This window comes from Dipodomys merriami, unplaced genomic scaffold, assembly GCF_024711535.1.
Source record: "Dipodomys merriami isolate MVZ:Mamm:240054 unplaced genomic scaffold, mDipMer1.0.p SCAF_56, whole genome shotgun sequence".
NCBI lineage: Eukaryota > Metazoa > Chordata > Mammalia > Rodentia > Heteromyidae > Dipodomys > Dipodomys merriami.
Genome location: NW_027206135.1, coordinates 2,429,799 through 2,447,070, shown reverse-complemented (window position 1 = coordinate 2,447,070; position 17,272 = coordinate 2,429,799). Strand labels below are relative to the sequence as shown.

At 41.6% G+C, this 17,272-nt stretch overlaps 1 protein-coding gene across 3 annotated transcripts in view; it reads right to left on the bottom strand.

Moving 5' to 3' along the window:
- LOC138812167 (copper-transporting ATPase 2-like) overlaps nucleotides 1-17,272 on the bottom strand; it is a 69,525-nt gene that overhangs the window by 24,677 nt on the left and 27,576 nt on the right. For all 3 annotated transcript variants that reach the window (XM_070000135.1, XM_070000136.1, XM_070000134.1), the window contains 4 exons: nucleotides 9,909-11,139; nucleotides 5,685-5,945; nucleotides 2,536-2,699; nucleotides 583-744 (listed from right to left, as the gene is read on the bottom strand). In XM_070000135.1, the coding sequence (XP_069856236.1) occupies nucleotides 583-744; nucleotides 2,536-2,699; nucleotides 5,685-5,945; nucleotides 9,909-11,139 (1,818 nt within the window). The remainder of the gene's footprint in view (nucleotides 1-582; nucleotides 745-2,535; nucleotides 2,700-5,684; nucleotides 5,946-9,908; nucleotides 11,140-17,272) is intronic.

Genomic DNA, 17,272 nt, shown 5'->3' with positions numbered 1-17,272 from the left:
TTAGAAATTAATCTTGTTTAGTTTGATTGGCTTAACCCACTTCAATCACCACCCATGCTCACTCTTTCATGGTGTGCTGTCACCTTGACCTTAAAGAGGAATGCAGGTCTGTTAACAAACTGAGAGAAGAAAGAGGTATGACAGGCATGGTATTTTAGTACCAGAGTAAAAATGACCAAACTTTTCTAATAATACAGACCTAGCAGAAAGACAAACTGGTAAATCATTCTGTCCAATGCTAATATCCCTTCTATGTATAGATCGCTGGCAAAGGCATAAATAATATTTTTAAATTGGCATTAGCTAAGTTAACCCTACATACCAGGTATCCTGGTGACACTGATGCTTCTCAACAAACATTTGAAATTAAAAACAACAAAATGTCTTCTCCCCTCATCCTTTTCTTACTCATTGACTGATATTCTCCCTCAGACTATTGGGTACTTACCTCTTTGTGTTAATTCCCAATGACTGACCTTTGTCTCTGATTCAACTTCAGTGATCCTCATTTTTTTTCCTTTCTGTTTAACTATGTTTTCTCATTTTGCCACAAACGTGAGAATTGTTTCATGAATGAATTACCTCAATAATTTTTACAATATCCCGTGGACCAATGATTTCAGGATCAAACTGCACATGGGCTTTGCTGGTAGCGAGGGCCACAGAGGCATAGGTAATGCCATTTGTCCTGGTGAGCTTGGACTCTATGTTGTGGACACAGGAAGCACAGGTCATTCCTGTGATCTGAAAGACAGAACAGGAGCCACAGGCTCATGACTGAGAGGAGCTTTTCAGAGTGATACCAGGCAGAGTTGAGTGACAGCCACAATCCTTCCTTCCCTACAACAGAATTCCAGAGTCTGTTCTGAGTCACTGTGGTCTGCATTGTGAAACACCTCTTCAGAGACTATAGATAAATGAACATCTCTGCAGCAAGTGGGCCAGAATTCTAACCACAGTCTATGGCACCTCTGCCACACCATTCTGTGTATCCTGATAGGAGATATAGGGCTTGTACATGTGACCTGCCATTCCTGGAATATGAACTAGTCAAATCTAAATGATCCACTCACTTGTATGCATGTTCACTATTCCCTAGAATACTAACCAACTAAATACAGAAGTTATTTAGCTCAATGACAGAGAGTTTGAATAGTACGTATGGAAGCCCTGGGACTGGCCCTGCAACAAATCAATCAATATAGATGTTCACAAACAATGTTTATGACAATGTGATGACAACTATTGCTAAATAGTTTTCAAAAAGAAAATCCCCATCTTTTTCAATAATACTTTTTTTTGGTAACCAGGCTTGAACTCAGGGATTCAAGCTCAGAACTGGGGCTCTATCACTTGCATCACACCCCTAGTCCAGCCCTTTTGCTAACTGTAGATAGAAGCTTGTGGATTTTTCTGCCAGGCTGGCTTTGAACTGAATACTCAGATCTCAGCCTCCTGAGTAGCAGGGATTATAGGTGTGAGACACTGGTGACCAGCTTTCAGTAATATTCTTGATTTGAGTTTTCCATATAGTAGTCTGAATCGGCCAAGGAGTTCATGTGTGGTCCTGGAGGTTTGCAGCAGGGACCCTCACCTCTAGCCCAGCAAGTATGAACACTGCCCTCCAGCCCCCAGCAGAGGGTTTGTTTGTTCAACTGAGAACACAGGAGCTGAGTGTGCCATTCATGTCTTCAGTACTTTTTCTTTTAAAAAACATATATTCACCATTAATGCTAGTAACTAAGTACATCAAGAAGCAAGGGACCCATTCACCTCAGTAAAACAGCATTGCTCAATTCTTTGGGGGTTTTTTCTAAGTCTTTCTTTGTTGATGCAAAAATAGCTTTGTTCAGAAGTGCTTTTCAACAAAGCATACTATAAATACCAGGATTATCCATTGTTTTCAATGACTTGTTGACTACAAGTTGAAATAGGGGCAGAGAACAGCCACCCTCCCAAACACAGCTGGGAGCAAGCACACCTGAGGCATTCACTTCAGATTGAGTGCTTTGGGTTACTTTGGACACTAATTAATGATCTTTTGAATAGCCATATGCTTCCGGGCCCCTCTATTTCTGTGTGCTTTGTGTGACAAAGTACAGAACTCAGGACCTTGTACATGTTAGACTAATACTCTACACTGAGCCATACCTCTAGCCTATCTGTCATTCAGTGGCACTAGCTACCTCCAAGAACTCACCTATTCTGTCTAGAAACATCTACAGACAGCAGAGTTTCTCTTCAGGCTTGAAGGATTGTGATTTCACTCAGTCTTCTCCAGTTTGCCATACTTAGCACAGCCCCCTCCCTACTTCTCTTTTCCCTACCTCCTGTGCCTTGACATTTCTTCCTCCTGACCCTGAATGTATGTGGTAGGAGGGCCTCCACAGATATTCTAACAAAGTGACTTTCCTTCACAAAACAAACATGTCAAAAAAAAACCCCACAAAACCCAAACCCACAAACCACCAGAAATTATCCTAGATGGGAAAACTCAGCCATGAGGACAACTGCTGTCAGAGCCTCCATACTTACAATCATCTCGATATCACCATCAGAACAGATGTTGTCCTCCATGACTGTGGCATTAAAGCCCAGGTCCTGGATGAGCTGAGCTATTGTGGGTGGCTGGATGACTTCCGGGTTGTACTTGACCTCTGCCTTTCCCGACATCAAGGCAACCAATACAGAGACAATACCTGGAACCATCAGGTCATGGTTGTGACTCTGGGCAACATTTTGTGATGACATGGTTAACATAGTCTAACACATAAAAAAAAAATCTCTACAGGAGCTCCTAGAGCCATAGTTCTCAAACCTTGCTCTATATGAGGATCATTTAGAGAACTCTGAACAGCCTTGGTATCTGACACTTTACCCAGACAAAGCAAGTAAGTGTCTCTTAGGATGGGCACCAGACATGTTTTTAAAAGCCATATTTTAAAAGAAAGCTGGGTGAAAGTGGTTCATGCCTGTAATGCTAACTACTTAGGAGGATGAGACCCAGAGGATCATTGTTTAAAGCCAGGCAAAGCAGAAAAGTTCTGAGCGACTCATCTAAAATGCCAGTCTGGAGGTATTATAGTTCAAGTGGTAGAGCACCAGCAGTAAGCAACCAACCTAAGTGAGCTCCAGGCTCTGAGTTCAAGCCTTGCTGCTTGAAGAAAAGGGAAAAAAGTCTTTGTGACTCTAACATACAGTCATGATTGAGAACCACTCTTCTAGGATAAAATGCTTCTCAAACATCTATAGGCCAGGCATAGTAGGACATGTCTGTAATTCCAGTTACTTGGAGAGAGTGGTGGTATGTCTGTAATCCCAGCTATGAAGGAGGACTAGTAGAACTATCTCCATCTAAGGCTAGTCTCAGGCAAAAATGCAAGACCTTATCTAAAATATTATTAAAGCAAAACAAGCAAGTTGGAAGTCCCGAATTAATACCTCAGAATGGCCAAAAAAAAGGGGGGGGGAAGAGTGACATTTGAGTCATCTGTCTTGCTAAAATAGATGGTGATTCAGTGGGCTTATTTTGCATGTCTACCCAGGCCCCCAAAATGCTGAAGCCCTAGTAATACCCATATCTGCACACATCAAAGTGAGGGATGAGGTCTGTAACTATGTAACCTCTGTTATGAAAAGGATGTGCTTTTTTCCCCTAATACTGGGATGCAAGGAATAAATACGTCTTCATTTCTTTTTTTTCTTCTTTTTCTTTTTTTTTTTTTTGGGTCCAGTCATGGGGCCTGAACATTGGGCCTGGGTGCTGTCCCTCAGCTCTTCAGCTCAAGGCTAGCACTCTACCACTTGGGCCATAGCGCCACTTCCGGCTTTTTTCTTTTTGCTTATATGGTGATGGGGAATCGAACCCAGGGCCTCAGGCATGCAAGTTAAGCGCTCTACCACTGAACCACCTTCCCAGCCCCACTTCTTCATTTCTAATATTAGACTTTGAGCAGATATTTCTAGCTATTCAGGAGGCTTGAGATTTGAAGACTGTGGTTCAAAACCAGCCGAGGCAGGAAAGTCTGTGAGACTCTTATCTCCATTTAACTACCAAAAAGCCAGAGTGGAATTGTGGCTCAAGTGGTAGAGTGCAAAAAAGCTCAGAGACAGTACTTGTTCTGAGTTCAAGCTCTGGGAATGGCATTTTAAAAAAAGTAACCCCAGAAACCATCTTGCTAGGAATACTGTATTGTCAGTTTGAAGGGGAAAAAGAGCCACATGTAAGTAAATGAAATGAATGATGTGCTTCTGAAAATCTACAATAAGGGAAAAACAAGAAGTTGAAGTCAGGAACGAAAACACAGGCTATGAAATTATAGACTTCATGAGTAGCTGCCAGTCCATGGGGACAAGTCCTCCTGTAACACTGAATGCTGAGATCAGAAAGCTTTATGCACAATGAACAAGAGGCAAGAAAACATATTAGTCTAACTGAAGGTTAAAGGCCAGGGAATCAAGAGCAGAAAGATACTAAGATCCACTGGGTCAGGTCGAGTCATGATTAAAGCATTTACAAACACATAAGGACAGGATTTTTGCTGTACTTTTGTTCTTGAGACAGTATTGGAAATGTGGGTAGGTGGACAAAACTGGCATTTTCATAAAACTCCATGGCTTGTGAGGACAATTGGACAGACAAAATATGTGAAACTAGAACTTAGACACAAAATGAAAGTTCTTTGTTCATTTTATAAAAGGTTAATGGATGGGGATAGGGAATGTTGAATACCAGAATAAGCTAGTTGAGAATAACCATAGAATGTACCATGTGCTTTAAATTGATTTTACATGGCAAACTTACTCAGACACACTATTTACTCAACTACTTAACTTACTCAAACTATTCGTTGTGAGTGTGAGTGTGTGTGTGTGTGTGTGTGTGTGTGTGTGTGTGTGTGTGTGTGTGTGTGTGTTGGTCCTGGGGCTTGTACTTGGGATTGGATGCTGTCCCTGGGCTTCTTTTGCTCAAGGCTAGTACTCTACCAGTTAAGCCACAGCTCCACATCTGCTTTTTAGTAGTTTATTGGAGATAAGAATCTCATGTGCTTTCCTGCCCCAGCTGGCTTTAAACAGTGACCCTCATATCTCAGCCTTCTGGGTAGCAAGGATTACAGACATGAACCACCAGCGCCTAGACCAAACTATTTAAACAAAACACCCATTGCCCAAGAATGCTGAACCAGCATCTCTACTATGGGTGTGTGTGTGTGTGTGTGTGTGTGTGTGTGTGTGTGTGTGTGTGTGTGTGTGTGTGTGTGTGTGTGTGTGTGTGTGTGTGTGTGTGTGTGTGTGTGTGTGTGTGTGTGTGTGTGTGTGTGTGTGTGTGTGTGTGTGTGTGTTTTCCTGTCCCGGGGCTTGGATGCAGGGACTGAGCACTGTCCCTTAGCTTCTCCCTCAAGGCTGGCACTTGAGCCACAGTTCTACTTCTGGCTTTTGGTGGTTAATTGGAGATAAGAATCTCATAGGCTTTCTTGTGTAGTCTGGCTTGGAACTATTGATCCTCAGATCTCAGCTTCTTGAGTAGCTAGGACTACATTCATAAGCCACCAGTGCCCTATATTACCTTATGATGAACTTACCAGATTTTTAGAACTACTAGGAAACAGTCAATGGAGATTCTAAGATGAGAATACAGTTTATATACATCATTCCCAAGTTCAACATGGGTAAAGATCTCTTACCAGCTTCTTTCTGAAGATTTCTTTCTATGTTGGACACACAGGATGCACAGGTCATGCCTTTGATTTGTAAAAAGCACTTCTGTGGGGCTGCTGCTCTGGTGGGTAGTGGGGTATCTAATGAGTGGCCTGGACTGTTGTTCTGAGAAAACTTTCTGGCATGGGGAGTCACTTGCTGCCCAGGCACAGGGGTGCTGCTTGTTGCCGGCAGCATGAAATTTCCAGCACTGTGATTTCCAGAAAGATGGGTGGTAGAATAACTCTCTGTAACAAAATGTCAGAAATCATTCAGATTAGACAATTCATCGCAATTTTGTTTTTCAGAATAGGAAAATTCAAGCTTGAAAATATTCAGTTTAAAGTTACTGCCCAGAGACAGCGAAGTATAATTACAGATCCTGGAAAGCATACCAATTCTTCAGGGTTGACTGTTCTGAGTAGGTGAACACTGTAATTAGATGCTGCTGCTAACAATAATGATGCTGTTGATGGTGATGATGATGGCAATGACTCACTAGGTACTCTGCAAAAGCACTTTACATATAATAACCTCCCTAATTCTTAATATAGCTCTGTATGTTAAATACCATTATCCCTATTTATAGATGAAGAAATGAATCACAAGAAATTAATGTATCTCAAAGTAATAAAGTGAGCTTGATGTGGGTCTGGTTAACTCCAGGTCTGAACTGTGGTCAGTACTTCATTCTTATTAGTTAAGGTCTGACTCCCTCTCCATGAGAACTACAGCTTTATTGAGATATTTGCCTTTGTCCTATTGTTTGCACAAGTTCTTTATGTAGTCAAGATATGACTCCTTTGTCAATTATATGCATTGCAAATATATCCTCCCTGTCTGTGATTTGTGTTATCACCCTTCTAATGGTGGCTTTTAGCAAACAACATATCCTGATTATTAATATAATCCAATTATCAATCTTTTTAAATAGTACTTTTTATGCTCTCTTAATAGATGTCTACCTCAACATCACAAAAGTACTCATGACATTTACTTCTAGAAGAGCTAGTGTTTTAACAGACGTCTACATTCAAGTCTCTGATACATTCAACTATTTTTTTGTGTAACAGTTTTGACCCCAACCATTATGATCCAAATCCACTGACTGAAAAGACCAGTGGTATTTGAGAAGGTTCCAGTGATACCTTTGCCACAAATTAGCTGATCTTTTCTGTCTATCTTTGTGCCAAGCTTAATTTACCTAGAATAAATAAGATGCACAAATCTTGAAGAGTACTTCTTACAGTCCAGCCTTTTTGAGCAGCTAAAAGACCACTTGCATTTTCAGGTTCATATAGCATACCCCTGTCTTCAAAGCTAGAAATCCCAAATCTTCCTCCAATCACCATATCTCTCTAACCAGCCAGGAAAGGTACCTCATTTTTAATAACATTGATGAGACATGACTGGGCCCATTGGGATAATTTTTCTAAAACCGTAATTGTACAAGGCAGAAAGATGGAAGTGACTTTTACTGATAATAGTTCTTAATGAACTCTACATATTAACTGACAAACTGTGTGCAATCATTTGAGGATATATATTGTGTGCATGCATGCTTAATTTCAGAGCCTCATATTTTCATATTTTCATATTTCAGAGCCTCATATTTTCACTGGGCTTTTTCTGCTCATGGCTGATGCTCTACCGCTTGTGCCAAACTTCCAGTTTTGACTTTTGTTCAGGTAATTAAAGTACAGTCTCTTGGACTTTTCTGCCTGGGATGGCATTGAACCTTGATACTCTGGTTTCAGCATCCCTTAGTAGCTAGGACTACAGGCATGAGCCACCGGCACCTGGGCTATAATACACTTTTTAGGGTCACATAAGTAGTCATAAAGGATGGTCATCAGCATCCTAATGGCTTAACCCTGAATTAAAGTTGCCAGGGAAAACACAAGGTAGACAAATTTAGATTTCAGACAGACTACAAATAATCTTTTGTGCAAGTTTATATGCAATGCTCTTTATTTATATTAAAGCATTCACTGTTTACATCAAATTCAAATCCAACTGGGTATTCTACATTATTATTTGCTAAACTTGAAATCCTAAGTACCTTTTGGATCTCAATAAATCCATTTCTCCACATTCTGCCCAATGAAAATTACTTCTTTTCTTTCTAAGTATACTCAGCCAATTATTTTGTTAATATGCAGTTCAATGTCATTTCCTTGTTTGCTGCCAAAAGGCTGAGGGTACTGTTGTTGAAATACTATACTTGAGACCAAACAGCAGGTACTGACTCTGTTGTATTTCTTACCTTTTGAGTTCAAAATCTACTGTGCTATTGTTTTCTTTATTTACTTTTATTTAAAAAATAAAAAAGATTTCTTTCCAGGGGGTAGTGAGAGTGGGAAAAAAAAAGAAACTAAAACCACTCCTTCCTAAAACTTGGTACCAAGGGCAAAGAATGGCTTACCTGTTCCCTACAATGATGGGTGTGCTGTCTTCAAAGGGTAAGAGGAAAGTATCACAAGAGAGAAAACTTTTTCAAGGACACAAACTCTAACATGGCTAACAGGACATGAAAAACCAAAGAGTTGCCATCCCTTGCCAGATAAGCTTTGTCTGGGTACTACAAGCAGTTCTGCCTCTTTGGGCTGTCTCCCCAGTAGCAAGGACGTCTAACTATAGGCTCTGAGGCTGCCTACTTCTACTCCACTCTACAGATTAGAAGGACATACAGGCCCTGGATCTGAAAGCTAAATGGCTAAAGCACAAACATCCACAGAGCTGTCCCTCACCAAATGAGCCCCTCTAGCTGTAGTCCCAATTATTTGGGAGACTGAGGTAGGAGGATCATTTGAGCCCAGATGCCTGAGGCCAGTTTGTACAAAATAATGAGATCCTACCTCAAAAAAAGAAAGCACTATTTCCCTCCTCATCTTTAGCCTCTGTCCCCTTCCTCACCTCTGCCTTGCCTAAGTTATACTGATGGCCTCTACCACACAGGCTGGGCTCCCACCTTCCCATGTACCAAAGCATGTACCATGTACCAGGGCTGGGGCCTCCAGTGGCCTCTCCCTAGTTCACTCTGAGACATACTTCCCATCTTTGCCTGTGCAGCCCTTCTCCTCCAGTCACTCACTGGTGAATTCCCCTCCCCAGATTCTACACTCAAATCTGAATCTCCAGCCCCACCTTCCACATCTGGGAGGGATCATCCAGGTCTCTGCATCCAATTCAGATCCCTCTCCCATCACTCACAGCCTTCCTGGTGACCACAGGCTTGGTGGTTCTGATCTTTGACCTCTTGACCCTGAGCCCAGAGCCAGCCTTCTGCCCTCTGCTTAGGTCATGTTGCATTTCTCTAGAGCTTCCAGACTAGGACACTGTCCAGGATATATAGGCTTTCTCCACTTTTTTTGTTCTGCCTTTTCCGATCCTTTCCCTCTACTTCACTGTTCTGGAGAAAACAAGTCTAGCTCATGCAGGAATCAACCTGTTGCACAGCAATGGTTTATTCTCTCTACCTTGCCTTACAACAACAAAAGCTCTTAAGACAGAATGTCTTCCCCATGCACAATCCTATAACTAGCACAGAGCTTAGTTCGGGGCAGGCAAAAAGGGTTCAAATGATGCTGTATCATAGGACTCTGAGGGAAATGAAAAGGAGAACACAGGCCAGTGAACCAAGAAGAAGTAGCAGGCTGGTGGCCTCCTGGGAAATTCTGCCTGGTAACATGCCAGCATAGGAGGGGAGGTCAGGGGTCATCCCTGCTTGTGAAACTATCCCTCCCAGTTTTCTTCCTGTACAGCCATCAAAGTGAAGTCATCCTTAAAACCTACCCTTAATCCTCCCTTTGAAGAGAATGGCCTCTAAATGCTGAGTTTCTGATGCATTTACTATTTTGTTTTTTATGTACCAGAAATATCTTCTGAGAAACTAACAAGCGTCTCTTGGGCAAAAAAAGGGCCTAATGTTACCACAGTGCTATATTTCAGAACACAGAATCATAATTCTCTCTTGAAAAGCCGCCCAAATGCAAGGACTTCAGTATGTGGCAGTTACTCAAGAGGCTGCAGTCAGAAATTCCATTTCCTCTATCCTGAGATTTTAACAAATTTGGACAGGTTACAGAGCTTTATTAACTGTCAACCTGTAAAGCACGGCTCACCTGTGCAACCACCCAGGTACTCTGTTATCGTAACAAACACCAAGAAACAACCCCAGGACATGCTTCCAACACATATCAGCTACATACCAGCCATCACTGATGCCTCAAATCCCATGTCTTCTACAGTAGCTCGGAGTTCTTCTGGATTTATTACAGAAGGATCATAAAGAATAGTTCCAGTTCCTTCAGCCAAAGAGACTGATATTTGCTGCACCCCTTCCCGCTGAGAAACCATGCCTTCAATGGACTGTACACAGGACATACAGGTCATTCCAGTGATGGTGAGCACCAAAGTACTGCATGTGCCTTGGGCCTGGTTTCTCTGCGTGGCGTCAGGAGATGAAATACCGGAAAACCTTCTCTCTGGTTCACCCCCTTCTGCTCCATCAGGAAGAGAAACTTGAAAGTTCCCAGGTGGAAGTGCTTCGATGGACCTCTTCAGGGACAAAGGGGTGATCTGAGAAGGGTCATACTGTATTTGAGCAGTTTTATTCTCCAAGGACACTTGGATATTTTGAACCCCTGAGAGCTGGCCTATATTTCCTTCAATATTCAAAACACAAGATTTACAGTGCATTCCATTGATTCCAAGATGGAGGGTAGACTTATGGCTTCTTTGGTCTCCCAAGGCCTCAGAGTTAGTGAAATTCTGGTTAGCAAGAACTGTCAGCCGCTTTGGGTTGGTGCTTTCTAACAGGCCAATATCAATAGGTCCAAGGCTTAAGGGAGCCATTTTGTTCTTGATAGCAGCTTCAAACCCCATATCATTGACATGGTCCCTGAGGTCTTCAGGTTGGATGAGATAAGGCTGGTAAGTGATGACTGCCTCTTGGTTGCCAAGGGAGACTTTAACTTTCACTACTCCTTGCAGTTTCCCAATCTTACTTTCAATGGAGCTGACACAGGATTGGCAGGTCATGCCCTCTACCCGGAGCTTGACCACTGCCTCCTGGGCTGGTGAGGACCTGGAGGGCCAAGAGGCAGCCTTTCTTTCTGCAATGCTGATCTCAAAGCCCATGTCCCCAATATGATGGCAAATCTGTTGCAGACTCATGACAGCTGGCACATAGGTCACTGATGCACAGCCTTGTTCTAACAAAACCTTAATGCTCACAATGCCTTTCAGGCTAGAAACCCTGCTCTCAATGGACTTAACACATGACTGGGAAGTCATGCCCAGAATGCTGATCGTTCTGGTGGCGGTCAGAGAGGAGCCAGTGCTGTCCAAATTCCCTTCATAGCCAATATTGTCAAAGGCAAAATTCTGCTTCATTCCTTGTTCCCACGGATGAGCAGGTGAAGAAGGTTTAGACAAGATCTAAAAGGAAAATAAATAACATTACTGATCGTTCAAATATTTCCTATACTATCCAATTTTGCATAGCACAGAGAAAATGGAAAATATCCCTGGTATTAAAACTTGTCAAGGGTAGAGAACATAGAGAGGAAAAACAAAGTTAGACATCATTTAGAAAATGAATGGGCTCCTGTGGGTTCTCTTTAGCTCTGAACGCTCTATGATTCTGAACCTAGAAAGCTGTCTGTTGGCTCAGTGCTGTGCCTTCCTAACCAGAAGATGTGGAAGGTTGCTGAAGTAGGGAAGAAGGCACAATGTAACTTAGTGCTGTCTTGTGACAGAGGCAGACTGCAATGCTTCACAATGGGAAGGCAGAGAGAGCTTCTGAGCTCTGGTTGATATCTGAATCCCCACAGAATTCTGTCCTTCCAACTCAAAATTTGAAGGTCCCACTGAAATGCAAATTCCAGAACAGGTATTTAAGGTAACACCTTAAATCTGCCCATCTTTATATAGCAGTCTATGATTTTCTTAACAGAAGTCAAATGTATTTAATAACCATTGGGCACAGGCCTCCCAGGTCCTGAAGAGCTGGAATCTGCAAGTGGACTACAGACCTATGAAGAAAGATGTGAAGTAAACTGAAGCAAAATGAGCACTAGTGACTAACTTAGAAGGACAGGATTAAGGAACAGGAATTGAGTTTAATGAGGAATACCACAGTCCTGCCTCGCACTGTCATTGCCCTGGGTATTCTAGAGTCTTGTTCTCTTTACCTAAAACAAGTCTTTCACCAAATTAAATGATCCTATGTATGTGTTAATCTTGGTAGTTATACAACCTAGGGGCTGTCATACATGCTAGGCATATGTTATCTTGAGCCACACCAGTCCTAGACCTATTTTCTCAATCCACCACAATACAAGCATTATTTCCTCATTTCTATACAGAATGATGTAGATATAATCATTCCACTAACAAGACAAAACTTTCCTTCCACAGGATTCCAATCTTTGGCTCTCTTACATAAGATATATAGTTTTCACAGCAGTACAAAAGATTACATGTGAGCCAGCTACCAATGTCTCAAGCTTGTAATCCTAGCTACTCAGGAGGCTGAAATCTGAGGATTGAGATTCAAAGCCAGATGGGGCAGACAAATCTGAGCCATTTTCAACTAACCAGCAAAAAGCTGGAACTGGAGATGTAGGAAAGTGCCAGCAGTGAACAAAAGAGCCAAGCAAAAGTATAAGGTCCTGAGTGCTAGTGCCTACACCAGCACAAACACCAAAGAAAAGTCATTTAAAAAGTTAAATTTAACATGATCCCAAAGGAGCTTCCGAACAGAATCTTGTTTGGAGTTGGCATTAAGTAAATACTGATTAAAATAGACTGAAATCTTCCAAACTCAAGCCCTAGGAAACCCTTTTGTATGCTGATTATCTCAGATACTTGTTACAGTAACAAAATGCTGACTGACCCAGGTTTTTTGTCTTTGCAAAGTTTAGCTAGAGACACATAAACGGAAACATTCATGTCTGTTTATATCCAATGCCTATATTCTTCACAAAGTCTCCTAGTTCATTTCTATCTTTTTAAAGTTTTACATTTTATAACTCTATGTCCAATCCTGTTTAAATAAAGAATTAAGTCTCTTAGTATGACCATAAGACTGAACTTTGATCCAATTGGGAGCTTTCTATGGACGTTTTATAAATTCAATACATTTTTTTTGGCCTGTCGTGGGGCCTGAGCCACTAAGCCACTTTCCCAGCCCCCAATACTTTTTTTTTCTCTTAACACCTGACTTAAAATTTTGTCACTTGCAATCATTTGAATACAATTGCATTCCATACCAGACTCCCTCAATCAGACCCCAAAATTCTTCAAGGGTTCACTAGTGCCATTCCTTAACCCTTCCCCTCTAATATAGTCACTTACAGGCTTTTGGTACCTGTTCCCTGGGTCTATATCTCCCTTCTTTCTCAAACTGTCCATTCTATTCTTCATTAGTCTTGTTGGCTCCATTCCAAAGAGTTAGGCAATCCTCTGTTATTTCTGTGTATTTAGAACATTTTTCTATGGACTTTCCCCTTCCTGTACTTACTTTTCTCTTTACCAGACTGCTGTTCTTCCAGCAGCTGCTCTTACATACTCATCCATAAACCCTTGGCCTCAGCAGAGTCCCCAGCAACTAAAACTCAATATCCATAATGTAACTGAGGGAATAAATGTGTATGGTGTTTAAAAATAATAATCTGCTGGGTACTGATAGCTCATGCCTATAATCCTAGCTACTCAAGAGGCTGAGATTTGAGGATCACAGTTCAAAGCCATCTCAGGCAGGGAAGTCCATGAAACACTCATCTCAAATTAACCAGCAAAAAGTCAGAAGTTAGAGCTGTGGCACAAGTGTCAAAACATCAGCCTTGAGCGAGCACGTGTGTGTGTGTGCGTGCACACACACACACACACACACACACACACACACACACACAATTTTTCTGAAAAATAATTTTACTGAAAAAGTACCAACAGTGAAGGAGAAACTAAATATATCTAATGACACTCATTTTCAGAATATCTTAAGAGAACTTATCTTCTTATAAGAGAAAGCCTTCAACTACCTAGTCTGTTGGAGAAAGAAATCACTAATGATTTACTACCCAACTTCTATATCTTGGCTCTAGTTCTACTTGTAACTTAACAAACCCTAGGCCACAGTGCTGCCTCTTAATCTCTGAATTGTCAATTCTATGTTCATGCCAAGAGGATTTGCAGAAGTGTTAGAAGCTATTTGTCTGTAACAAACAATACTGTCTTTTTTAGACAAGCAGGAAGGACAGGCAGTTATGGGAGACAACATTTTGCAAACAATACATTATTATGAAACCCTTGAGTATCTGGACCAATCTCTCAACAATTATGGGGTATCTGAATCTCTTTAATGCATAGATCTATGTTATGCCTGTGCTTTGAACTCAGTTAATTGAGACAGTCTTTGGCAGGGGAAGTCCTTATTCTGAATTTATATAAAATGAACACAGGTTTAGATTTAAGGGCTCATCAAACAATCTCCGGATTGGCCAACAGGCCAGGGTGGCAACTGCATTTCTGGGAAAAACTAGCTAATGTCTTTGTTTGGTCTCATTCCATTGGATTTTTCACTACTGGAAAATACCTGGGTATTTTTCTGCAGGCACCAAAATAAGACAAAACTTTTGATAATCTTTGAATCTTTAATACACTATTAGTATAGGAGAACATTGGGACTAGAAGTAGGATGGGAAGCAGGAGATCACAGGGGGAAATCCAACAATGATAGTTCTTTGCATGTCAGGCGCTCAAGTCACATGGATTTTGCTGAGAATGCTATGCTTTTTAGAAGAAAAGACAGGAAAAATATTAAGATTTGGCCAGGTGCTGGTAGCTCTTGCTTGTATTCCTAGCTACCAGGAGGCTGAGATCTGAGCATCATAGTTCAAAGTCAGCCCAGGCAGAAAAGTCCTTGAGACTCTTATCTCCAACCTCCAATTCATCAGCAAAAAGCTAGAAGTGTAGGTGTGGTTCTGGTGGTAGTGTCAGCCTCAAAAGAAAAAGCTAAGTGAGAGAATACAAGGCACTGAGTTCGAGCCCCAATACCAGCACACACAAAGAAAGAAAGCCTAAGAAGGAACATGTGATCTTTACATAGACCATACTGTAACAGGAAGACACTTAAGACATGCTCACAACTATAGTTTTAGCCCAATAACCAACTCACTTTACTAATCAGCCTTTCAGTTATGCAAGTTTAAAATGTCTTAGTCATTAGTTTTCTCATCTTTCTCTCTATCTTTTCTCTCTTCCTAACTGTCTCACAGGAAGGAACTAAAGAATATCTTTACCACTCCAGAAAAGGTCATCACACTCTTCTCCTTATATCCCTAAAAGTGTAGGTATGGCTATCCAGGACACCAAGACATTCAACTCCAAGAACTAACACCAGCACACAGAGAATCACGCAGTCTCAAGGCTATCACAGACCCAGATCATATATTCCAGAGCCCATATTCCTGCACACTCCTTTAAAACTCATACTCTTCCCCTTGCGAGTGGGACTATGCTTTCAAGATAGCAGCTCAGGGGTTGGAGGTGTGGCTCATATGGTAGATCATCAGCCAGTGAGTAAAAGCATCAGATCAAAAGTTTGAGTTCCGGGTTTTGGGGGGTGGGGAAGAAAAATCTAGCAGCTCATTGCATTTTGCCTAGCAAAATTAGTATTTCCAGCTGGGTGCCAGTGACTCACACTTATAATCCTAGCTACTTAGGAGGCTGAGATCTGAGGATCATGGTTTAAAGCAAGCCCAGGCAGGTAAATCCATGAGACTCTTAATGGCAATAAATTACTCTAAAAAGCCAGAAGTGGTTCAAGTGGTAGAAGCTTAGGGATAGCACCTAATCCCTGAGTTCAAACTGCAGGGCTGGCAATAATAATAATAATAATAATAATAATAATTCCTTCCTTCTCTAAAACCTCTATTCTTTTTTTTTTAAGTTTTATTTTATTTTATTTGAGAACATACTGTACAGAGGGGTAAAACCTCTATTCTGATTATGTGAATTGCCATTGAGTTCAAGTGAACAGATTTCCAGTAGACTGGTCTAAAGAAATGAGAACAGAGCCAGGTACTAGTGGCTCACTCCTGTAATCCTAGCTACTTAGGAGGCTGACATCTGAAGGGGTCAAGGCTTGAAGTGAGCCAGGGCAGGAAAGTCTGTGAGACTCTTATCTCCAATTAATCACAGAAAAACCAGAAGTGGCACTATGGCTCAAGTGATAAAGTGCTAACCTTGAGCAAAAGGAGCCTAGGGACAGTGCCCAGGCCCAGAGTTCAAGCCCCAGAACTAGCAAAAGAGAGAGAGAGAGAGAGAGAGAGAGAGAGAGAGAGAGAGAGAGAGAGAGAGAGAGAGAGAGAGAGAGAGAGAGAGAGAGGGAGAGAGAGAAATAAATGAGAAACTCAAACCAGTGCTGGTGGCTCACACCTATATCCTAGATACTTGGGAGGATCACAGAAGGCAGCACAAGCAAAAAGTTTGTAAGACCCTGTTCTCAACCAATAATTGGGCACAGTGGCTCAGGCTTATCATCTCAGCTGTGTGGAAGGCTGAGATGGATTGAGGTTCCAGGCTAGCATGGGCAAAAAGTTCACAGAAGCCTGTCTCAACAGAAAAAGAAGCTGGGTATGGGTACATGGGCTTGTTATCTGAACTATGGCCATTAGCATATATAGGAGGATCACAGTCTAGGCCAGCCCAGCTATCTCAAAAATAAACAGAGCAAAAAGGGCAGGAGTGTGGCTCAGTAAAATGCCTGCCAAACAAGCATAAGGACCTGAGTTCAAACCCCATTACCCCCCCCCCCCCAAAAAAAAGAAGAAACATAAAGAAACAGAGTAGGAAAGAAGGAAGGAAGGAAAATAGAAATTCCACGGTACATTTGTTTTTATCACTAAGTAGCTCATTCTGACCCTGAAGTTCATGATCCTTTGACTTAGACCCCTCAAGTGATGAGATTACAAGTATGTAACACCATGCCCAGCCTTGAGTACATGGCATATTTTGATGAAAAGTTTCACAACTAATTTGAAAGTGACAAAGTGGAAACAATAAGCCTTTCTACAAAGGATTGGGACCACAAATTGAAGAATACTAAGGCATGTACAACTGAAAGACCATTAGTCTATAGGAAAAAGATTTCCACACAACAATCAACACAGAAGACTTCTATGACCTCTAAAGTAGTGTCTGTAGCAGACTCTCCTGCGTGTCTTCTAATCCTACTCAATTCTGTCAATATCCCCCTATATATAATATCAGATCCCACAGGTAGAGGGTTCAGCTCCCCAAATTGTCCATCGACTCCCCACTTTAGAGACAATCACATGCTTTGGCATAAGTCAGGGTTCCCGCAACCTCCTTCTTAGACACAAATAATTTGCTAGAGGAATGTATAGAGCTTAGAATAACACATGCACTGGGTTATTATAAATTCTATTACTAGGACACAGAAGAGATGCATAGGATAAGGTACAGGAGAAGGGGCAGAGGCTCTATGCTCTCTCTGAGCATCGCCATGTGTTCAACAACCTGGAAGCTAACTAACATGTGTCTT